Raw genomic sequence first — 25,230 nt, forward strand, 5'->3', positions numbered from 1 at the left:
GCCAAGGTCGGTTGACGACATGAGACGGCCGACAAACAATTAGTACCGGTCCAGACGTCTCAAAAACACCGTCAGGGGTTTTAAAACGCCCGTTTACTTTAGTCGGTCGACACAGACACAGACAGGGACACTGAATCCAGTGTCGACGGTGAATAAACAAACGTATTCCTTATTAGGGCCACACGTTAAGGGCAATGAAGGAGGTGTTACATATTTCTGATACTACAAGTACCACAAAAGAGGGTATTATGTGGGATGTGAAAAAACTACCGTAGTTTTTCCTGAATCAGATAAATTAAATGAAGTGTGTGATGATGCGTGGGTTCCCCCCGATAGAAAATATGGGCGGTATACCCTTTCCCGCCAGAAGTTAGGGCGCGTTGGGAAACACCCCTTAGGGTGGATAAGGCGCTCACACGCTTATCAGAACAAGTGGCGGTACCGTCTATAGATAGGGCCGTCCTCAAGGAGCCAGCTGACAGGAGGCTGGAAAAATATCATAAAAAGTATATACACACATACTGGTGTTATACTGCGACCAGCGATCGCCTCAGCCTGGATGTGCAGAGCTGGGGTGGCTTGGTCGGATTCCCTGACTAAAAATATTGATACCCTTGACAGGGACAGTATTTTATTGACTATAGAGCATTTAAAGGATGTATTTCTATATATGCGAGATGCACAGAGGGATATTTGCACTCTGGCATCAAGAGTAAGTGCGATGTCCATATCTGCCAGAAGATGTTTATGGACACGACAGTGGTCAGGTGATGCAGATTCCAAACGGCACAAAGGTGTATTGCCGTATAAAGGAAGAGGAGTTATTTGGGGTCGGTCCATCGGACCTGGTGGCCACGACAACTGCTGGAAAATCCACCGTTTTTACCCTAAGTCACATCTCTGCAGAAAAAGACACCGTCTTTTCAGCTTCAGTCCTTTCGTCCCTATAAGAGTCATATCTGCCCAGGGATAGAGGAAAGGGAAGAAGACTGCAGCAGGCAGCCCATTCCCAGGAACAGAAGCGTTCCACCGCTTCTGACAAGCTCTCAGCATGACGCTGAGACCGTACAGGACCCCTGGATCCTACAAGTAGTATCCCAGGGGTACAGTTTGGAATGTCGAGACGTTTCCCCTGCGCAGGCTCCTGAAGTCTGCTTTACCAAGGTCTCCCTCCGACAAGGAGGCAGTATGGGAAAAAATTCACGAGCTGTATTCCCAGCAGGTGATAATTAAATTACCCCTCCTACAACAAGAAAAGAGGGTATTATTCCACACTATATTGTGGTACTGAAGCCAGAAGGCTAGGTGAGACCTATTCTAAATCTAAAAAAATTTGAACACTTACAAAGGTTCAAATCAAGATGGAGTCACTCAGAGCAGTGATAACGAACCGGGAAGAAGGGGACTATCTGGTGTCCCGAGACATCAGGGATGCTTACCTCCATGTCCCAAATTTGCCCTTATCACTAAGGGTACCTCAGGTTCGTGGTACAGAACTGTCACTATCAGTTTCAGACGCTGCCGTTTGGATTGTCTACGGCACCCCGGGTCTTTACCAAGGTAATGGCCGAAATGATGGTTCTTCTTCGAAGAAAAGGCGTCTTAATTATCCCTTACTTGGACAATCTCCTGATAAGGGCAAAGTCCAGGGAACAGTTGGAGGTCGGAGTAGCACTATCTCGGATACTGTTACAACAGCAGGGGTGGATTCTAAATATTCCAAAATCGCAGCTGATCCCGACAACAAGTCTCCTGTGCTTAGGGATGATTCTGGACACAGTCCAGAAAAAGGTGTTTCTCCCGGAAGAGAAAGCCAGGGAGTTATCCGAGCTAGTCAGGAACCTCCTAAAATCAGTGCATCATTGCACAAGGGCCATGGTAAAAAAAATGGTGACTTCCTTCGAAGCAATTCCAGTCGGCAGATTTCATGCAAGAACTTTTCAGTGGGATCTGCTGGACAAATGGTCCGGATCGCATCTTCAGATGCATCAGCGGATAACCCTATATCCAAGGACAAGGGTGTCTCTCCTGTGGTGGTTACAGAGTGCTCATCTTCTAGAGGGCCGCAGATTCGGCATTCAGTTTTGGATGTTGGTGACCACGGAGGCCAGCCCGAGAGGCTGGGGAGCAGTCACACAAGGAAAAAATTTCCAGGGAGTGTGATCAAGTCTGGAGATTTTTCTCCACATAAATATAGCTAAGGGTAAATTTATAATGCTCTAAGCTTAGCAAGACCTCTGCTTCAAGGTCAGCCGGTATTGATCCAGTGGGATAAAACATCACGGCAGTCGCCCACGTAAATAGACAGGGCGGCACAAGAAGCAGGAGGGCAGTGGCAAAAACTGCAAGGACTTTTCGCTGGGCGGAAAATCATGTGATAGCACTGTCAGCAGTGTTTCATTCCGGGAATGGAAACTGGGAAGCAGACTTCCTCAGTAGGCACGACCTCCACCCGGCAGAGTGGGAACTTCATGGGGAAGTTTTCCACATAATTGTAAACCGTTGGGAATTACCAAAGGTGGACATGATGGCGTCCCGTCTGAACAAAAAACGGGACAGGTATTGCGCCAGGTTAAGAGACCCTCAGGCAATAGCTGTGGACGTTCTGGTAACACCGTGGGTGTACCAGTCGGTGTATGTGTTCCATCCTCTGCTTTTCATACCTAAGGTACTGAGAATTATAAGACGTAGAGGAGTAAGAACTATACTCATGGCTCCGGATTGGCCAAGAAGGACTTGGTACCCGGAACTTCAAGAGATGCTCACAGAGGACTTACGGCCTCTGCCGCTAAGAAGGGACTTGTTTCAGCAAGTACCATGTCTGTTCCAAGACTTACCGCAGCTGCGTTTGACGGCATGGCGGTGGAACGCCGGATCCTAAGGGAAAAGGCATTCAGGAAGAGGTCATTCCTACCCTGGTCAAAGCCAGAAAGGAGGTGACCGCACAACATTATCACCACATGTGGCGAAAATATGTTGCGTGGTGTGAGGCCAGGAAGGCCCCACGAAGAAATTTCAACTCGGTCGATTCCTGCATTTCTTGCAAACAGGAGTGTCTATGGGCCTCAAATTGGGGTCCATTAAGGTTCAAATTTCGGCCCTGTCGATTTTTCTTCCAGAAAGAATTGGCTTCAGTTCCTGAAGTCCAGAAGTTTGTCAAGTGAGTATTGCATATACAACCCCCTTTTGTGCCTCCAGTGGCACTGTGGGATCTCAACGTAGTTCTGGGATTCCTCAAAACACATTGGTTTAAAACCAGTCAAATCTGTGGATTTGAAGCATCTCACATGAAAAGTGAACATGCTCTTGGACCTGGCCTGGACCAGGCGAGTGTCAAATTGGTGGTTTTTTTCTCAAAAAAGCCCATATCTGTTTGTCCATTCGGACAGGGCAGAGCTGCGGACTCGTCCCCAGTTCTCTCCCTAAGGTGGTGTCAGTGTTTCACCTGAACCAGCTTATTGTGGTGTCTTGCGCCTACTAGGGACTTGGAGGACTCCAAGTTGCTAGATGTGGTCAGGGCCCTGAAAATATAGGTTCCAGGACGGCTGGAGTCAGGAAAACTGACTTGCTGTTATCCTGTATGCACCCAACAAACTGGGTGCTCTTGCTTTTAAGCAGACTTTTGCTAGTTGGATGTGTAATACAATTCAGCTTGCACATTCTGTGGCAGGCCTGCCACAGCCAAAATATGTAAATGCCCATTCCACAAGGAAGGTGGGCTCATCTTGGGCGGCTGCCCGAGGGGTCTCGGCTTTACAACTTTGCCGAGCGGCTATTTAGTCAGGGGCAAACACGTTTGTAAAATCCTACAAATTTGATACCCTGGCTAAGGAGGACCTGGAGTTCTCTCATTCGGTGCTGCAGAGTCATCCGCACTCTCCCGCCCGTTTGGGAGCTTTGGTATAATCCCCATGGTCCTTTCAGGAACCCCAGCATCCACTAGGACGATAGAGAAAATAAGAATTTACTTACCGATAATTCTATTTCTCGGAGTCCGTAGTGGATGCTGGGCGCCCATCCCAAGTGCGGATTATCTGCATTACTTGTACATAGTTACAAAAATCGGGTTATTATTGTTGTGAGCCATCTTTTCAGAGGCTCCGCTGTTATCATACTGTTAACTGGGTTCAGATCACAGGTTGTACAGTGTGATTGGTGTGGCTGGTATGAGTCTTACCCGGGATTCATAAATCCTTCCTTATTGTGTACGCTCGTCCGGGCACAGTACCTAACTGAGGCTTGGAGGAGGGTCATAGGGGGAGGAGCCAGTGCACACCACCTGATCCTAAAGCTTTACTTTTTGTGCCCTGTCTCCTGCGGAGCCGCTATTCCCCATGGTCCTTTCAGGAACCCCAGCATCCACTACGGACTCCGAGAAATAGAATTATCGGTAAGTAAATTCTTATTTTAGCGTGACCTGGGTCAGGTTTTCACACTGCATACTATACGGCTTGGTCCTGGGTTTGACCCTGGACGAGGACCGGTTAGCGGACCCAGGACACACAACACTGTTAAGCCCTTTCACAACAAGCCAGGACCCAGGTTGCTTCGGCAATATCCCAGGTGAGGCTCGGTGTGAAAGATTTATTAAGGAGTCAAATTATTTATGGTCAGTGTAATTGGAAGCCACAAGCACTGGTTTTTCCTATCATAAACTATGTGCACAAACAGAAGCAAATCTTGTCCCTAACTACAGTATTAAACATAAGGAAGACCTATAAACACAATTTACATAATGTACAATTTTTTCTGAATTTTGCAGTAATCGCACATTCAAACAGAAAATAGCACCCAGGAATTTGCCAGGTCAACCCGGATCCTTTCTCTGTGTCAAAGGATCCAGGGTTGAAGCCCGGACAATTTTGACTGAGGTGGACCCTTTCACACAGAGAAAAGACCCGGGTTATGCTGGCTTGCCCCAGTAAATTCCCAGTCCAAATGGTTGCCCCAGAATTTCCATCTCTTGCTTGAAATGGGGTACTGAGCTTGGACTTGGTTCCAACCTGTGTTCCAAAAGCCAGGAAAACCCAGGATCCAAGTCCCGACTTCTGTCTGAAAGGGATAAAAGAAACTTTTGGCTTAGAGGTGCTGTGAAAGAAAATTCTGATACTCTAGGGCAGGCTTTTTCAACCAGTGTGCCGTGACCAGCTACAAGGTGTGCCGCGGAGCCAGAGCAGCTTCCAGCACCTTCAGAGTTAACTGTTGGCCCGGGCTCTTCTTAGAGGATCATTCATGCTCCGGCTGTGACCTGTACCTTGATGACGCAGCGGTGTGATATCATAGGTCATTGCCACCGCATCTCACCACCCAGCCAGCCCACCCGCCTGCATACACATCTTCCAGTTCCCGCCTGCATCCACAGCTTTTCTTGCCCACCCACATCCACACCTGCCCGACCGCCCGCTGCTCAGTATTCGTAGCACTCCACTATGCACAACCCCCGCCACTGAGGGACAGGGAGGAGGACAGCTGACCGGTAGGGGCTAATATTTGTTATTTTATTTCTCCTGTGGGGAGCAATAGGATTTATGGGGGGAACAAAGTGAATAATTCATGTGGGAGCAATGTGATTAATTTATGTGGGCAGCATGGTTTATGTGGGGAGCAATGTGATTGTTTTTTTTTCTGTGTAGGCCGATGTATGTGTGGATTTTTTATTACTGTGAGGGCCAATGTGTGTTTTTTAGGTTTTTTTTTCTGTGGGGAACGGATGGTGTGCCATGGCAATTTTAAAATGTTGTTCGGTGTGCCACGAGTGAAAAAAGGTTAAAAATCACTGCTCTAGGGTGCCGTGATTCATAAAAGTTTGTGAACCACTGGTCTAAGGGCAAACACGTTATCAGAATTTTCCACATACAGTGTACACTGGCATAGGGATAGTGCTCTATGAATAATCGATCCTGAGTCCTGTATGCCTTTGTTGTTCGAGTGGCAGCACCAAACTTGGCTATAGTGTACACATGCTGCGCAGAAGGTCAGGGTTTCGGAAGGATGGACTGGCTGTGCCATGCATAATTGTTACAATAGTCTGGGAGACTGACCTTATGTGTGACCAATTATCTACTAGTTCTCTTCACAGTATTTCATTATCTCTAACGCCTTCTTGCAATATAACACTACATCATTTATGGTAATGTGCTGATACAGACATCTTTAGGCCACATGCAAGGTCATTTAATAAAGATATATATGAAAAAACAAAAAAAACAAAAACGGTCCCAGTACTGGTGTCTATGGCACCCTATTAGCAAACATGATCACATCTAAGTGTGTTGATTTATAACAGCCCTGAGATATATATTCAGCAATCTTCACATGTATTAGTGACCCAGTACAATCAGTTTGTTACACAATGATATTTTTTTATCAAAGTAAACTTTGCATTTTTCTTTTTTTGAATCATCTGTTTTTGTTATCTTTCCTAACCTAATTGTATCGAACATTTTATTTTTAAAGCTCTATTAGCGTTCCCTGAAATGCATGTTACAAAAAAAAATAATATTTTGTTGTTTACCCCTTATCCCCCAGGTCACTGTAGAAGAGAAAATATGGCTGAAGTAAGTAAACCGTAGGTACAGTGTTGTTCCTAGTTTCAGTGGTGTGTTCTAAGGCATCGTAAATTACAAAAAATAAAAAAAAGTAGCTTTTCCTGTCCATATGACCCAAAGGTTAATGTGCTTTCTGACACCTACACCTATGGTTTTTAAGCTGGTTCTGTGGGGTAACCCGTAATGTACACATTTATACTGAATTTGGTTTATGATATCAATATGATCAAGGCATATATCCAGTTGAGTTTGTTTCTCAGAACACCGTGTACCCTGTAGCCTTAGAGCTGATCTACACATGCGATTTCCATCTCTTATCAGAAAGGTCACATTGCCTGTAAGCCATGAATCCCAGTGGCACCAGCTAAGCAGTCAATGGTCTGTCGGACTGCCAGGCAGTTTTGCTGTGCCACACCAGTTACTTGCAATTAATTGCCTCCATACACATTAGTGTGAGTTGTAAGCTACATTGAAAATTATTCCAGTTGGATACAATGAGAGTCCGTGGAACAAAAGCTGAACAGAAGAAATAAAAGACCACAGGAAACCGTCTCATGTAGCTACAGTACAATACAGAAATCGCTAGGTAGCCTTATCTGAGATGATATATTTATTTTGATATAATTCTGTTCCTCGTGGAACACCTGGGTTTAAGCAGTAATCATGTCTTATCGGCTTTTGCCTTGGATTCTACAGTATGTAATAATGTTGTCTTCTCTTTGAATTAGGATTTGAGGCGCTTCTTGTATAAAAAGCTTCCAAGGTAAGCTATTTCTCCTTGTACATTTCATAGGGGATTGCTATGTTATGGTTGTCTTCTGAACATATTTGTGTATACCCAATTTGGCTAGTGGGCCTACAGTATCTCTTGGCAAAGTTAAATAATGGGATTGGCCAGTCCTAAAACCTGACATACAGTTATTCCTATATGACAGATCAGAAAATATCAACTTGAAATTGTATTCTTGCAATGTTGAAACTGAACAGTACTATGTATCTATAAGCATAAAACATCAGTGAATATGGTTTATTTATGGTGTTTCTTACAATTACACTGGCTAAATGTGCAAATCAGGCTAGACGCTTAGAGTGTATGTGGGATAATAGCATGAACAGCCAAGTAATCATTCAAACGGGACAAAGGATAGACAAAATACGATATACAGATGTAGCCACCTTTATCTTGAGTGGCCGCGGCGGTTGGCCCGTTCGACCATACGCAGCGTACTGTGGCGTAGCGAGGCGCGCCTAGCCACAGAGAGGCTATCTAATCGCACGGAGACAGACATTTGACGTTTGGCGTTACCTTTACGTGTAATACCTGCGATCAGCCACCAGATGTCGCTTTTTACAATCACCACTGCGCATGCGTGTGGTCTCCCGTAAAATACAATACTGACATACATAATAAGGACTACTTTACTAAGGCGTCTCATTACGCTGCATACAGCAAATACTGTACTCATTACGCTGCATTATTTAATACAGTACTGTACAGTATATACAGTACGACACCGACGCAAATACAGTAGTACAGCATACAGTATATGATCATCTACAATACTTTATGAATACTGTATGTGAGCGTCCGAGTCCCGCAGACAAAACACTACTGTAAAACCAGTAGTGTACACTGTCGCAAATGGATGTGTGTTACAAGTTCACTATTGCCTCTCAAGATTAGGAATTTTCTACAGTATGTTATCGTCTTAATCCCGTAGCCATTACAGCATAATCAAAACCAACGGATTTATACATTTGTCTGCGGCGAAGTGGTGAAGTGTTTCGCTTCCTATACTCAGAGTCCAGGGTTCGATTCCTTAAGTACTAATGCATGTTACTGTAGTTTTTTTCAGACACTTTATTATTTTTTTTATTCACCCCCACCTCGTGGCAGGCAGCAGTTGGGTATGGAATGAGAAATGGCATAAGCTGTGCAGGCTACGGGGCGATGCTGAAGGAGCGTCACAATCCCCTAGCCAAAATACACAGAGATACTGTAAGCGTATACTGTAAGATACTGTAAGCGTGAGATACTGTATTGAGCTAGGGGATTGTGACGCTCCTTCAGCATTGCCCCCTGAACTGTGAAATGTACAGTATGCCATATTGTATCTCACTCCATATCCGAGCGCTGCCACGTGCTGGGAGTTCACGGTCGGCGGCCATGTTGTCAGGTTGCTAAGCGATCCAGCTCGGTATACCGTAATGTGCATAGACCTCGCTTATCCCAATGTAATTGAGCTAGGGGATTGTGACGCTCCTTCAGCATCGCCCCGTAGCCTGCACAGCTTATGCCATTTCTCATTCCATACCCAACTGCTGCCTGCCACGAGGTGGGGGTTCAGGAGGTGGGGGTTCATGGGTAGTGGTCGTTTTGACAGTGTGCTATGCGATTGAGTCCGGTGTACCGTAATACTGTATGCAATCCTACAGTAGCTTATCCCTCCCCTGTGTATTTTGGCTAGGGGATTGTGACGCTCCTTCAGCATTGCCCCCTGAACTGTGAAATGTATGCCATATTGTATCTCACTACATATCCGAGCGCTGCCACGTGCTGGGAGTTCACGGTCGGCGGCCATTTTGTCAGGTTGCTAAGCGATCCAGCTCGGTATACCGTAATGTGCATAGACCTCGCTTATCCCAATGTAATTGAGCTAGGGGATTGTGACGCTCCTTCAGCATTGCCCCCTGAACTGTGAAATGTATGCCATACTGTATCTCACTACATATCCGAGCGCTGCCACGTGCTGGGGGTTCACGGTCGGTGGCCATTTTTAGTGTGCATAGAACTCGCTTATCCACATAGGCCCCTGTGTTTTTAACTACTATATTGAGATGCACATTTCTAGGCCTACAGTATTTAATATACAGTAAGCAGCATTGTTGTTAGGCAATAATTGAAGAATTTACATACAGTACTGACATGCCGTAGTGTACTCGGACGCTCATGTAATTGCATTTCAAAGGCACAGTATTTTCCATCTTCTCCCCCCTACCCCCATCGCCCTTCCCCCCTGGGGGCCTGCACAGGGAGGAAATTCAGGTCCTGTGCAATACACAAACGCTGAAGATCTACAGTACTGTTTTGCTCAGTTGGTAGCGTCAGAATACACTCATTTCATTCCCGCTGTTTAGGTGCATTTAGCGTAAAGAATCGCTCCTGCAGATGTACTTTGATTTACAGTATGTGAAACCTGTGTGCATCCTTCCATTGAATGTACTGTATTGGAGAGAATTTTTTTTTTTTTAAAGTGAATGTCACGGGAACACATTAAAAATAAGGTTGGCACTTCCTTCCCATTGGTGTTGGTTTACAGTATGCCGTAGTGTACTCGGACGCTCATGTAATTGCATTTCAAAGGCACAGTATTTTCCATCGTCTCCCCCCTACCCCCATCGCCCTTCCCCCCTGGGGGCCTGCACAGGGAGGAAATTCAGGTCCTGTGCAATACACAAACGCTGAAGATCTACAGTACTGTTTTGCTCAGTTGGTAGCGTCAGAATACACTCATTTCATTCCCGCTGTTTAGGTGCATTTAGCGTAAAGAATCGCTCCTGCAGATGTACTTTGATTTACAGTATGTGAAACCTGTGTGCATCCTTCCATTGGATGTACTGTATTGGAGAGAATTTTTTTTTTTTTAAAGTGAATGTCACGGGAACACATTAAAAATAAGGTTGGCACTTCCTTCCCATTGGTGTTGGTTTACAGTATGCCGTAGTGTACTCGGACGCTCATGTAATTGCATTTCAAAGGCACAGTATTTTCCATCGTCTCCCCCCTACCCCCATCGCCCTTCCCCCCTGGGGGCCTGCACAGGGAGGAAATTCAGGTCCTGTGCAATACACAAACGCTGAAGATCTACAGTACTGTTTTGCTCAGTTGGTAGCGTCAGAATACACTCATTTCATTCCCGCTGTTTAGGTGCATTTAGCGTAAAGAATCGCTCCTGCAGATGTACTTTGATTTACAGTATGTGAAACCTGTGTGCATCCTTCCATTGGATGTACTGTATTGGAGAGAATTTTTTTTTTTTTTAAAGTGAATGTCACGGGAACACATTAAAAATAAGGTTGGCACTTCCTTCCCATTGGTGTTGGTTTACAGTATGCCGTAGTGTACTCGGACGCTCATGTAATTGCATTTCAAAGGCACAGTATTTTCCATCGTCTCCCCCCTACCCCCATCGCCCTTCCCCCCTGGGGGCCTGCACAGGGAGGAAATTCAGGTCCTGTGCAATACACAAACGCTGAAGATCTACAGTACTGTTTTGCTCAGTTGGTAGCGTCAGAATACACTCATTTCATTCCCGCTGTTTAGGTGCATTTAGCGTAAAGAATCGCTCCTGCAGATGTACTTTGATTTATGTGAAACCTGTGTGCATCCTTCCATTGACTGTCTTACAATGTAAATAAAATAATACAGTGCATTATTACAGAAAAAAAAAAAAAAAAAGAAAGAAAGCACATCAGGTCTCGAACCCTGGACTCCCAGCGAGGGAGGTGGGAGCCTTCACCCCTAGCCCACGACGCCTCATGAGAGATTTCCAATTTCATGTGTGAAAGTACTGCAAACAGCGCCCGGCCCCCGCCCCATTGCTGTTGGTTTATGCCTTAGAGGACTCGGACGCTCGCATTTGTAAAGCACGGTGTTTTCCTCCGCCTCCTGCTAGCCTGTTGCCCTTCCCCCATGGGAGCCTGCACAGATCATGCAGTAGACAGGGAGGGAATGCAGGTCATGTGCAATACACAAACGCCCACTGTAGTACTATTTTGCTCACTTACAGTACCGTACTGTAGGTTGCATTTAGCGTAAAGAATCGCTCCTGCAGATGTACTTTGATTTACAGTATGTGAAACCTGTGTGCATCCTTCCATTGGATGTACTGTATTGGAGAGAATTTTTTTTTTTTTAAAGTGAATGTCACGGGAACACATTAAAAATAAGGTTGGCACTTCCTTCCCATTGGTGTTGGTTTACAGTATGCCGTAGTGTACTCGGACGCTCATGTAATTGCATTTCAAAGGCACAGTATTTTCCATCGTCTCCCCCCTACCCCCTTCGCCCTTCCCCCCTGGGGGCCTGCACAGGGAGGAAATTCAGGTCCTGTGCAATACACAAACGCTGAAGATCTACAGTACTGTTTTGCTCAGTTGGTAGCGTCAGAATACACTCATTTCATTCCCGCTGTTTAGGTGCATTTAGCGTAAAGAATCGCTCCTGCAGATGTACTTTGATTTATGTGAAACCTGTGTGCATCCTTCCATTGACTGTCTTACAATGTAAATAAAATAATACAGTGCATTATTACAGAAAAAAAAAAAAAAAAGAAAGAAAGCACATCAGGTCTCGAACCCTGGACTCCCAGCGAGGGAGGTGGGAGCCTTCACCCCTAGCCCACGACGCCTCATGAGAGATTTCCAATTTCATGTGTGAAAGTACTGCAAACAGCGCCCGGCCCCCGCCCCATTGCTGTTGGTTTATGCCTTAGAGGACTCGGACGCTCGCATTTGTAAAGCACGGTGTTTTCCTCCGCCTCCTGCTAGCCTGTTGCCCTTCCCCCATGGGAGCCTGCACAGATCATGCAGTAGACAGGGAGGGAATGCAGGTCATGTGCAATACACAAACGCCCACTGTAGTACTATTTTGCTCACTTACAGTACCGTACTGTAGGTTGCATTTAGCGTAAAGAATCGCTCCTGCAGATGTACTTTGATTTACAGTATGTGAAACCTGTGTGCATCCTTCCATTGGATGTACTGTATTGGAGAGAATTTTTTTTTTTTTAAAGTGAATGTCACGGGAACACATTAAAAATAAGGTTGGCACTTCCTTCCCATTGGTGTTGGTTTACAGTATGCCGTAGTGTACTCGGACGCTCATGTAATTGCATTTCAAAGGCACAGTATTTTCCATCGTCTCCCCCCTACCCCCATCGCCCTTCCCCCCTGGGGGCCTGCACAGGGAGGAAATTCAGGTCCTGTGCAATACACAAACGCTGAAGATCTACAGTACTGTTTTGCTCAGTTGGTAGCGTCAGAATACACTCATTTCATTCCCGCTGTTTAGGTGCATTTAGCGTAAAGAATCGCTCCTGCAGATGTACTTTGATTTATGTGAAACCTGTGTGCATCCTTCCATTGACTGTCTTACAATGTAAATAAAATAATACAGTGCATTATTACAGAAAAAAAGAAAAAAAAGAAAGAAAGCACATCAGGTCTCGAACCCTGGACTCCCAGCGAGGGAGGTGGGAGCCTTCACCCCTAGCCCACGACGCCACATGAGAGATTTCCAATTTCATGTGTGAAAGTACTGCAAACAGCGCCCGGCCCCCGCCCCATTGCTGTTGGTTTATGCCTTAGAGGACTCGGACGCTCGCATTTGCTAGTCCTCCATTCCCATTATGCATTAGCGAACTCAGACGCTCATATATTTTAAAAGCACGGTGTTTATACATTGTACTGTACATTCTTCCTTTTACACAATTACTGTAGTTGCGTCTCCATACACATACTGTACAGTACTCCATACTTTTTCCACCGCCTCCCGTTACGCCTACAGTATTGCCAGAGCTGTAGATCAATCCGCCGCTATACTGTACGATCGAAAGTACTGGATTAGTGGAGCATTAGCGACACAGTGGTGGAGATGTGTAATGCATGATGAGTATCTAGATCGTCTCAACGCGCCTGCCTGTGATGAAACTCAGCTATCGCCTTAGCGTGGCTAAACGCCCGTCTCGGCGGAGAAACAGTCAAGGTAAAGGTGGCTACATCTGTACAGCCCAGTCAAATTTGACATTACATTTGTGTGGTCCGCATACACACTGCCCAATATGCACTGGTGTGAGTGATATGTCTGTCCAGTCCGCTGGATTGGACGACACGATCGCTCAATGTGTACCCAGGTTTAGTCTTGCTGATCTAGCTTACTGCCATGTATATTCTCTGTACAAATCCAGGTGTGTCGCCTGTATCTGCATACAAAATGCTACGTTAGGAAAACATTGTAACATAGAGCATAGTGGTGTGAATAAGTCGCATTTTCGTCAAAAAGAAGCCTGACTCTGGCGGAGTTGCACCGTAGTGGCATATTGATGCAAGATGTATGAGGACACATCTGTAACACTGTAATGTAGCATTTCGTATGCAGATACAGCCATGGTCACGCACAGAATATAGGCATGCTGCATGTCAAGTTAATCAGCGAAAGCTACTTGTGCGTCCTGTTCACATCATTTTGCGAATAAAACTCATTTTAATGGAAAAAGATGCACGAGAAGACACTTGGCGCTACCGAATCATGCCACAGCATGGCGTGACAAGAAGGGCAGTTTAACGTGCAGGGAAGCTAGATGTTAGTGGACACGTAGATCTGTTGTACATGTACGTAAATATGTTATGTACATGATATGTCACCCTCTAAATCTTTCTTGACTATGACGCCAATTTTATCCTTTTGGTTTCTGCTGATGTTACAAACAGGGAGCATTAATTAATGCACAGTGAGGAAAGTAGTCATCGTTCAGCTTATAAATGTCATCTTGTTCTGCATACTAAAACACAAACTTAACCTTGCCCTAAAAGTATATATTGTTTAGTTAAATATTTATTATTATTTATTACCAGTTATTTATATAGCGCACACATATTCCGCAGCGCTTGACAGAGAATATTTGGCCATTCATATCAGTCCCTGCCCCAGTGGAGCTTACAGTCTATATTCCTTATCACATGTACGCGCACACAGATTTATGTAGGGTTAATTTTGTTGGGAGCCAATTAACCTGCCAGTATATTTTTGGATTGTGGGAGGAAACCGGAGTACCCGGAAGTAAACCCACGCAAGTACAGGGAGAATATACAAACTCCACACAGGACCATGGTGGGAATTGAACCCATGACCTCAGTGATGTGAGGCAGTAATGCTAACCATTACACCATCTGTACTGCCGTACTGTAATGTAATACTCCCTTTTCTCTAACGTCCTAAGTGGATGCTGGGGACTCCGTAAGGACCATGGGGAATAGCGGCTCCGCAGGAGACTGGGCACATCTAAAGAAAGCTTTAGGACTATCTGGTGTGCACTGGCTCCTCCCCCAATGACCCTCCTCCAAGCCTCAGTTAGATCTCTGTGCCCGAACGAGAAGGGTGCACACTAGGGGCTCTCCTGAGCTTCTTAGTGAAAGTTTTAGATTAGGTTTTTTATTTTCAGTGAGACCTGCTGGCAACAGGCTCACTGCATCGAGGGACTAAGGGGAGAAGAAGCGAACTCACCTGCGTGCAGAGTGGATTGGGCTTCTTAGGCTACTGGACATTAGCTCCAGAGGGACTATCACAGGCCCAGCTTGGATGGGTCCCAGAGCCGCGCCGCCGGCCCCCTTACAGAGCCAGAAGCAAGAACAGGTCCGGAAAATCGGCGGCAGAAGACATCCTGTCTTCAACAAGGTAGCGCACAGCACTGCAGCTGTGCGCCATTGCTCTCAGCACACTTCACACTTCGGTCACTGAGGGTGCAGGGCGCTGGGGGGGGGGGGCGCCCTGAGACGCAATAAAAACACCTTGGATGGCAAAAAAAATGCATCACATATAGCTCCTGGGCTATATGGATGCATTTAACCCCTGCCAGAATCCATAAAAAAGCAGGAGAAAAGTCAGCAAAAAAGGGGCGGAGCCTATCTCCTCAGCACACTGGCGCCATTTTCCCTCACAGCTCCGTTGGAGGGAAGCTCCCGGTCTCTCCCCTGCAGTCACTACACTACAGAAAGGGTTAAAAAAAGAGAGGGGGGCACTAATTAGGCGCAGTATTAACTATACAGCAGCTATAAGGGGAAAAACACTTATATAAGGTTATCCCTGTATATATATATAGCGCTCTGGTGTGTGCTGGCAAACTCTCCCTCTGTCTCCCCAAAGGGCTAGTGGGGTCCTGTCCTCTATCAGAGCATTCCCTGTGTGTGTGCTGTATGTCGGTACTTTTGTGTCGACATGTATGAGGAGAAAAATGATGTGGAGACGGAGCAGATTGCCTGTAATAGTGATGTCACCCCCTAGGGGGTCGACACCTGAGTGGATGAACTGTTGGAAGGAATTACGTGACAGTGTCAGCTCTGTATAAAAGACAGTGGTTGACATGAGACAGCCGGCTACTCAGCTTGTGCCTGTCCAGACGTCTCATAGACCGTCAGGGGCTCTAAAGCGCCCGTTACCTCAGATGGCACATATAGACACCGACACGGATACTGACTCCAGTGTCGACGGTGAAGAGACGAATGTGACTTCCAGTAGGGCCACACGTTACATGATTGAGGCAATGAAAAATGTTTTACACATTTCTGATAATACGAGTACCACCAAAAAAGGGGTATTATGTTCGGTGAGGAAAAACTACCTGTAGTTTTCCTGAATCTGAGAAATTAAATGAGGTGTGTGATGATGCGTGGGTTTCCCCCGATAACAACGGATAATTTCTAAAATGTTATTGGCATTATATCCTTTCCCGCCAGAGGTTAGGGTGCGTTGGGAAACACCCCCTAGGGGGGATAAAGCGCTCACACGCTTGTAAGGGCTCTACCTTCGCCTGAGATGGCCGCCCTTAAGGATCCTGCTGATAGAAAGCAGGAGGGTATCCTAAAAGGTATTTACACACATACTGGTGTTATACTGCGACCAGCAATCGCCTCAGCCTGGATGTGCAGTGCTGGGTTGGCGTGGTCGGATTCCCTGACTGAAAATATTGATACCCTAGATAGGGACAGTATATTTTTGCCTATAGAGCATTTAAAAGATGCATTTTTATATATGCGTGATGCACAGCCGAATATTTGCCGACTGGCATCAAGTCTAAGCGCGTTGTCCATTTCTACCAGTAGAGGGTTATGGACACGTCAGTGGTCAGGTGATGCGTATTCCAAACGGCATTTGGAAGTATTGCTTTATTAAGGGAGGAATTATTTGGGGTCGGTCTTTCAGACCTCGTGGCCACGGCAACAGCTGGGAATTCCACGTTTGTACCCCAGGTCGCCTCTCAACATGAGAAGACGCCGTATTATCAGGCGCAGTCTTTTCGTGGACAAGCGGGCAAAAGGTTCCTCATTTCTGCCCCGTGACAGAGGGAGAGGAAAAAGGCTGCAGAAATCAGCCAGTTCCCAGGAACAGAAACCCTCTCCCGCCTCTGCCAAGCCCTCAGTATACGCTGGGGCTTTACAAGCAGAATCAGGCACGGTGGGGGGCGCATCTCAATGAATTTCAGCGCGCAGTGGGCTCACTCGCAAGTAGACCCCTGGATCCTTCAGGTGATATCTCAGGGGTACAAATTAGAATTCGAGACGTCTCCCCCTAGCCGTTTCCTAAAGTCGGCTTTACCGATGTCTCCTTCTGACAGGGAGACAGTTTTGGAAGCCATTCACAAGCTGTATTCCCAGCAGGTGATAATCAAGATACCCCTCCTGCAACAGGGAACGGGGTATTATTCCACACTGTTGTGGTACCGAAGCCGGACGGCTCGGTGAGACCGATTCTAAATCTAAAATCTTTGAACACTTACGTACAGAGGTTCAAATTCAAGATTGAGTCACTCAGAGCAGTGAGTGCGAACCTGGAAGAAGGGGACTACATGATGTCTCGGGACATCAAGGATGCTTACCTTCATGTCAAAATTTACCCTTCTCACCAAGGGTACCTCAGGTTTATGGTACAGAACTGTCACTATCAGTTCAGACGCTGCCGTATGGATGGTACACGGCACCCCGGGTCTTTACCAAGGTAATGGCCGAAATGATGATATTCCTTCGAAGGAAGTGAATTTTAGTTATCCCTTCCTTGGACAATTCCCTGATAAGGGTAAGATCCAGGGAACAGTTGGAGGTCGGTGTAGCACTATCTCAGGTAGTGTTGCGGCAGCACGATTGGATTCTCAATATTCCAAAATCGCACCTGGTTCCGACGACGTGTCTTCTGTTCCTAGGGATGATCCTGGACACAGTTCAGAAAAAGGTGTTTCTCCCGGAGGAGAAAGCCAGGGAGTTATCCGAGCTAGTCAGGAACCTCCTAAAACCGAGCCAAGTCTCAGTGCATCAATGCACAAGGGTTCTGGGTATAATGGTGGCTTCCTACGAAGCAATCCCATTCGGCAGATTCCACGCAAGAACTTTCCAGTGGGACCTGCTGGACAAATGGTCCGGATCGCATCTTCAGATGCATCAGCGGATAACCCTGTCACCAAGGACAAGGGTGTCCCTCCTGTGGTGGTTGCAGAGTGCTCATCTTCTAGAGGGCCGCAGATTAGGCATTCAGGACTGGGTCCTGGTGACCACTGATGCCAGCCTGCGAGGCTGGGGAGCAGTCACACAGGGAAGGAATATCCAGGGCTTATGGTCAAGCCTGGAGACATCACTTCACATAAATATCCTGAAGCTAAGGGACATTTACAATGCTCTAAGCTTAGCAAGACCTCTGCTTCAAGGTCAGCCGGTGTTGATCCAGTCGGACAACATCACGGCAGTCACCCACGTAAACAGACAGGGTGGCACAAGAAGCAGGAGGGCAATGGCAGAAGCTGCAAGGATTCTTCGCTGGGCGGAAAATCATGTGATAGCACTGTCAGCAGTATTCATTCCGGGAGTGGACAACTGGGAAGCAGACTTCCTCAGCACGACCTCCACCCGGGAGAGTGGGGACTTCACCCAGAAGTCTTCCACATGATTAAAAACTCGACAGGTATTGCGCCAGGTCCAGGGACCCTCAGGCAATAAGCTGTAGACGCTCTGGTAACACCGTGGGTGTACCAGTCAGGGTATGTGTTCCCTCCTCTGCCTCTCATACCCAAGGTACTGAGATTGATAAGATGGAGAGGAGTAAGCACTATATTCGTGGTTCCGGATTGGCCAAGAAGGACTTGGTAACCGGAACTTCAAGAGATGCTCACGGAGGATCCGTGGCCTCTACCTCTAAGAAGGGACCTGCTCCAGCAAGGACCCTGTCTGTTCCAAGACTTACCGCGGCTGCGTTTGACGGCATGGCGGTTGAACGCCGGATCCTGAAGGAAAAAAGGCATTCCGGATGAAGTCATCCCTATCCTGATCAAAGCCAGGAAGGATGTAACCGCAAAAACATTATCACCGCAATTGGCGAAAATATGTTGCGTGGTGCGAGGCCAGTAAGGCCCGACGGAGGAAATTCAACTGGGTCGATTCCTACATTTCCTGCAAACAGGAGTGTCTATGGGCCTGAAATTGGGGTCCATTAAGGTTCAAATTTCGGCCCTGTCAATTTTCTTCCAAAAAGAACTAGCTTCAGTCCCTGAAGTTCAGTCGTTTGTAAAAGGGGTACTGCATATACAGCCTCCTTTTGTGCCTCCAGTGGCACTTTGGGATCTCAATGTAGTTTTGGGTTCCAAAAGTCACATTGGTTTGAACCACTTAAATCTGTGGAGTTAAAATATCTCACTTGGAAAGTGGTCATGCTGTTGGCCCTGGCCTGGGCCAGGCGCGTGTCAGAATTGGCGGCTTTATCCTGAAAAAGCCCTTATCTGATTTTCCATTCGGACAGGGCGGAATTGAGGACTCGTCCTCAGTTTCTCCCCAAGGTGGTTTCAGCGTCTCACCTGAACCAACCTATTGGTGGTGCCTGCGGCTACTAGGGACTTGGAGGCCTCCAAGTTGCTAGACGTTGTCAGTGCCCTGAAAATATGTTTCCAGGACGGCTGGAGTCAGGAAATCTGACTCGCTGTTTATCCTGTGTGCACCCAACAAGCTGGGTGCTCCTGCTTCTAAGCAGACTATTGCTCGTTGGATTTGTAGTACAATTCAGCTTGCACATTCTGTGGCAGGCCTGCCACAGCCAAAAATCTGTAAATGCCCACTCCACAAGGAAGGTGGGCTCATCTTGGGCGGCTGCCCGAGGGGTCTCGGCTTTACAACTTTGCCGAGCAGCTACTTGGTCAGGAGCAAATACGTTTGTAAAATTCTACAAAATTGATATCCTGGCTGAGGAGGACCTGGAGTTCTCTCATTTGGTGCTGCAGAGTCATCCGCACTCTCCCGCCCGTTTGGGAGCTTTGGTATAATCCCCATGGTCCTTACGGAGTCCCCAGCATCCACTTAGGACGTTAGAGAAAATAAGAATTTACTTACCGATAATTCTATTTCTCATAGTCCGTAGTGGATGCTGGGCGCCCATCCCAAGTGCGGATTGTCTGCAATACTTGTACATAGTTATTGTTACAAAAATCGGGTTATTATTGTTGTGAGCCATCTTTCAGAGGCTCCTCTGTTATCATGCTGTTAACTGGGTTCAGATCACAGGTTATACGGTGTGATTGGTGTGGCTGGTATGAGTCTTACCCGGGATTCAAAATCCTTCCTTATTGTGTACGCTCGTCCGGGCACAGTATCCTAACTGAGGCTTGGAGGAGGGTCATAGGGGGAGGAGCCAGTGCACACCAGATAGTCCTAAAGCTTTCTTTAGATGTGCCCAGTCTCCTGCGGAGCCGCTATTCCCCATGGTCCTTACGGAGTCCCCAGCATCCACTACGGACTATGAGAAATAGAATTATCGGTAAGTAAATTCTTATTTATTTTTTTATAGTGTTGAAGGACTTCACGCCATTATAGTGTCAGACAGGGATGGTGTGCCGGTTATTAAAGGTAAGAAACTGACCATAACCTAGAAATGTTAATGATCGCAGTCCAATAAAAGTAATTAATAATGTAAACTTCTGCATTATCGACACTGGGGGAAAAGTCTAAACTTTTTCCTAACATATTGCACAATTTTATGCACACACTTGGATACTTGATATAGTTTGTATTAATATTTGCCCATTAATTGGTGACATTATATATGTGTATATTTCCAAATATTTTCACTGTGAGCACCAACACTTTACCCTACACTGTGGGGTTTTAAACCTTTGAATAATTTCTTTCTACCAAATTTTTAGATAAACTCATTAAAAGTTATAGTTTAACTAATAGGCAGAGTCTTTCCTTCCTTTCTCTATTTACTCCAATTGTCCTTATAGTCTCAGGGTGCTTCATAAACCGATACCTTCTAAGGTATTGTCAATTGTTTTGGAAAGTGGATTAGCCTATTTTGCTGGTTTATATACCTCCTATAAATCCTTGTGCTCTTGGACCGTTTTTCCCAACACCCCCTTGCCCTGACTTTATATAATCTGATTATACCTCACAGTACTTGGAAATGCTGAAACACAGGTAATGTTTCTAATCGCTGCTTTCTGCTTACTTCTAATCAGTTGCCAATGAGAATGCCCCGGAACATGCCTTGCGGCCAAGTTTCTTATCCACATTTGCGCTAGCCACTGATCAGGGGAGTAAGCTGGGACTCTCCAAAAACAAAAGCATCATATGCTATTACAACACATATCAGGTATGTCATTGTGTAGTCATAGGAGGGACAATTAACTAACCTTATATGTAGGTGTGAGTGGCTGTTTATCTGTCTGTTCTGTCTCCTTGGTAATTATACTTACATTGCATGTGGATACTATATGCTGTTTCTTTGTAAGATACCTGACAAACAAAGCAAGCTATTGGATGTTGGCATAGCTCAGTCTGGCTAGAAGCGGATAACTGTTTGCTATGAGTTATATCACATAATTGCTATTTGCATTGTTGTATAATAAGCAAAATGGGAATGTAATGTTAATTACCATCACATCAGTCGTGTACTTTAATGCTTTTTTTATTTCTGTTTTATAGGTTGTCCAGTTCAACAGGCTGCCTCTGGTCGTAAGCTTCATAGCCAGCAGCAATGCCAACACAGGTATGCATTATATACACTCCTGTCCTTTCTTACATTCTTATGGTGTATTGATTTCTGATACACCACCTTGGATGGAGTGCAGCATTTGTCATCCAGCACATTCCTAAACACTGAAGCAGGCTGAGCAACAGCTAACTTGCGGTTTACTGTCTTGATCTGAAAATGGAAGCCATAGTCAAAGTGGAGGCCGGCAGCGACGGGATCCAGGACGGACATGGAGTTCAGCACATGTCTACACAGCCTCATTGCACCGCCCTGGCAAGTAATTTCCAGTGTGAGGCTGGAGGCATGACCGAAACATCTGAGGACCCCCGGGGAACTATAACTGGCAATGGGAGGCTGAGCTTTGTTGGGTGTCGGGACTGCTGGAGGGTGTGTATGTGCTGGGTTCCTGTGGCCCCTGGTGTGGTGCGGCAGGTACTCTTCTCTAGATGCAGGGGAATGGCGGGCCCTAGAGGCAGTCCAGGCCCGATAGCAGCCACATCCCCTGTAACCACGGTAGTTTAGCAACTGTATTGACCATTATTATAAGGCCATATATCATGTTGTACTATTATTTGAATTGAGATATTTTGGACTGATCCCTGTTGGTGTCTTATAATTTGCTGTCAGATGCTTTAATTATCCCATGTGAAATATTGAGCTTAATTTTGCAAGCAAACGTTTTAAACTTTATGGGGTATATTCAATTAAAGTCGGATCCATTTCGAAATGCATTTGTCGGAATGGATCCGACAACCCCTATTCAATCCCATCTAAAATTCGACTTTTTCAAGTCGAATTTTTAGATGGGACCCCGGAGGAGGCGAGGGAAGGGGTGAGACGCAGGGGGACAGCCGGCTGTAAGTTGCCGTGAGTGACATCCAGCTGCAGCGCTGATCGTAGCGCTGATCTCCTGTATGCCCGCCCGCTGTCTCCCTGCGGTCCCCCCCCCCCCCCCCCCCCCCCTCCCCCTCCCTCCCCTCGCCTCCTCCGGGTCCATCTCATTCCGACATCATTTTGATGTCGGATTGAGATAGTCGAAAAAGGGGGCCAAAACCTGTCGGATTTGGCCCCCGTTTTCGACATCAACACGTGGATCGGCAGCTATTCCACCGATCCACGTGCTTTTCGACAAGTCGAATGCCTCGACTTGTCGAAAAGCTCTGAATGGGTCAAATCAGGATTCGACCTTAAAAAGTTGAAAACTGCCGTCTTTTCGACAGACGGCAGTTTTCGACTGCAACTGAATATACCCCTATGCCTTTTTTAAGCCGCCTCATAATAGAATTGGTATGTTTTCAAGTTTAACATAGCTAAATAGCAGTTACTGGTTAAAAATGACTGGTTAGCTGTAAAAATAGGTAATTACACAGACCAGTGTTTCTTTGGGTTTGGATTTGGAACAGTTTCACTTATGTGGTGCTATAAATAATATGGATTATACAATGGGTTTGGATTCAGCTGCCCTTCAGAATATATGCATACATTAAACCAGTTCTCAGCGTCTCGAGCAGCCTAGACTGCAAACAAACACCATTGGCTCTGGATCAGATCACACAGATAGATTGAGGACATGTTTTGGTCTTTAGAAATGAGTCATTGAATGTATGGATAACTATATTTTGTGCTTCTAGGTCTGATCCTTAGTTTAGAGAAGGAGCTCGGTCCCTTGTTTGAAGAGCTGCGGCAAGTTGTGGAGAACTCTTGAGCTGAATCATCCTGTAGATGAATTATAACTTGAACATTTGGCATGATGAAGAGTTGTTCTTCCTAAAGCAAACCTATATAGAACACCCCAGAGGTGCTGTAGTTTCTATACTGCACGGAATGGAGATTACATTGTGCTGTGGATATGGAGCACTCTATGCCTCTATACTTGTCATTAGGGTACTGTATGTCTCCCTTGTCAGCTGTGGGCCTTCACCTGGGAAGGTGCTTCCAACAGTCAAGAAACAGTACGTCATTGTGGGCACATTCACTGTTTAACAGTTTTTTATTCTTTTCAGTGAAAGAACCTGTCAAATAAATTCTTTATTTACACAAGAAGTTCTATTTAGAGTTTAAAATCATTTATTCTTGTTTTGCGTATGTGTATATGGTTTGTCAAATTGTTTTTAGAAGATCTGCTTACTATTTACATTTATTTGTGTCTATATTTCTATTTGAAATGGCATTACCATTATTATCACACATATGAAGATGGTTGACCTGTTGGAGTGCCGGTCTAACAAGTAAAATCTGTACTTATTGAGGCTGACCTTTTTAGAGCGTGACTGAGATAGTGACACCGTTGCTTTCTGTTGGTTCAGTGTACACAAACATTGCTTAATCACTTTACTGACGATTTCCCCCCCAAAAAAACACTCAAATTGCCGGGTTTTTCTTATGAGTGAATTAGGTGAAAAACATGAATTTAACACTTAGCAAAATGATTTTAGAAAAAAACCAAAACAAACAACAACTTTTTTTTAAAAATAAGAATTTACTCATCGGTAATTCTATTTCTCGTTGTCCGTAGTGGATGCTGGGACTCCGTAAGGACCATGGGGAATAGCGGCTCCGCAGGAGACTGGGCACAACTATAAAGAAAGCTTTAGGTCTAACTGGTGTGCACTGGCTCCTCCCACTATGACCCTCCTCCAGACCTCAGTTAGGATACTGTGCCCGGAAGAGCTGACACAATAAGGAAGGATTTTGAATCCCGGGTAAGACTCATACCAGCCACACCAATCACACCGTATAACTCGTGATATAATACCCAGTTAACAGTATGATAACAACTGAGCCTCTCAACAGATGGCTCAACAATAACCCTTTAGTTAAGCAATAACTATATACAAGTATTGCAGACAATCCGCACTTGGGATGGGCGCCCAGCATCCACTACGGACTACGAGAAATAGAATTACCGGTGAGTAAATTCTTATTTTCAGGGCCCTGACTACGTCCAACAACTTGGAAGCCTCCAAGTCTTTTGTAGCCGCAGGCACCACGATAGGTTGGTTCAGATGAAAAGCTGATACCATTTTAGGGAGAAACTGGGGACGAGTCCTCAATTCCGCCCTATCCATATGGAAAATCAGATAAGGGCTTTTACATGACAAAGCCGCCAATTCTGATACACGCCTGGCCGAAGCCAAGGCCAACAACATGACCACTTTCCACGTGAGATATTTCAAATCCACAGTTTTCAGTGGCTCAAACCAATGTGACTTTAGGAAATCCAACACCACGTTGAGATCCCAAGGTGCCACTGGAGGCACAAAAGGGGGCTGAATATGCAGCACTCCCTTAACAAAAGTCTGAACTTCAGGTAGTGAAGCCAGTTCTCTCTGGAAGAAAATCGATAGAGCCGAAATCTGGACCTTAATGGAACCCAATTTAAGGCCCATAGTCACCCCTGACTGTAGGAAGTGCAGGAAACGGGCCCAGCTGAAATTCCTCCGTTGGGGCCTTCCTGGCCTCACACCACGCAACATATTTTCGCCAAATGCGGTGATAATAGTTTGCGGTTACTTCTTCGATAGCTTTAATCAGCGTAGGAATGACTTCCTCCGGAATGCCCTTCTCCTTCAGGATCCGGTGTTCAACCACCATGCCGTCAAACGCAGCCGCGGTAAGTCTTGGAACAGACAGGGCCCCTGCTGCAGCAGGTCTTGTCTGAGCGGTAGAGGCCATGGGTCCTCTGAGATAATTTCTTGAAGTTCCGGGTACCAAGCTCTTCTTGGCCAATCCGGAACAATGAGTATAGTTCTTACTCCTCTTCTCCGTATTATCCTCAGTACCTTTGGTATGAGAGGAAGAGGAGGGAACACATAAACCGACCGGTACACCCACGGTGTCACTAGAGCGTCCACAGCTATCGCCTGCGGGTCTCTTGACCTGGCGCAATACTTTTCTAGCTTT

At 45.9% G+C, this 25,230-nt stretch overlaps 1 protein-coding gene across 1 annotated transcript; it reads left to right on the forward strand.

Moving 5' to 3' along the window:
- Positions 1-4,454: 4,454 nt before the first annotated feature.
- Positions 4,455-23,370, forward strand: LAMTOR3 (late endosomal/lysosomal adaptor, MAPK and MTOR activator 3). Its single transcript, XM_063918582.1, has 7 exons — positions 4,455-4,563; positions 6,529-6,557; positions 7,277-7,311; positions 20,143-20,201; positions 20,813-20,946; positions 21,279-21,342; positions 22,959-23,370. Exons 2-7 carry the CDS (start codon positions 6,549-6,551, stop codon positions 23,030-23,032), a joined length of 375 nt encoding a protein of 124 aa, XP_063774652.1. The 5' UTR covers positions 4,455-4,563; positions 6,529-6,548; the 3' UTR covers positions 23,033-23,370.
- The last annotated feature ends 1,860 nt before the right edge of the window (positions 23,371-25,230 follow it).

The sequence above is a fragment of the Pseudophryne corroboree genome, chromosome 1 (genome assembly GCF_028390025.1).
Source record: "Pseudophryne corroboree isolate aPseCor3 chromosome 1, aPseCor3.hap2, whole genome shotgun sequence".
Lineage (NCBI taxonomy): Eukaryota > Metazoa > Chordata > Amphibia > Anura > Myobatrachidae > Pseudophryne > Pseudophryne corroboree.

What these genes read in the sequence shown, in the direction of transcription:
- LAMTOR3 (XM_063918582.1), top strand. An exon ending in GCTATTACAACACATATCAG is followed by an intron (nt 20,947 to 21,278) that starts GTATGTCATTGT and finishes TCTGTTTTATAG; the next exon opens with GTTGTCCAGTTCAACAGGCT. An exon ending in CAGCAGCAATGCCAACACAG is followed by an intron (nt 21,343 to 22,958) that starts GTATGCATTATA and finishes TTGTGCTTCTAG; the next exon opens with GTCTGATCCTTAGTTTAGAG.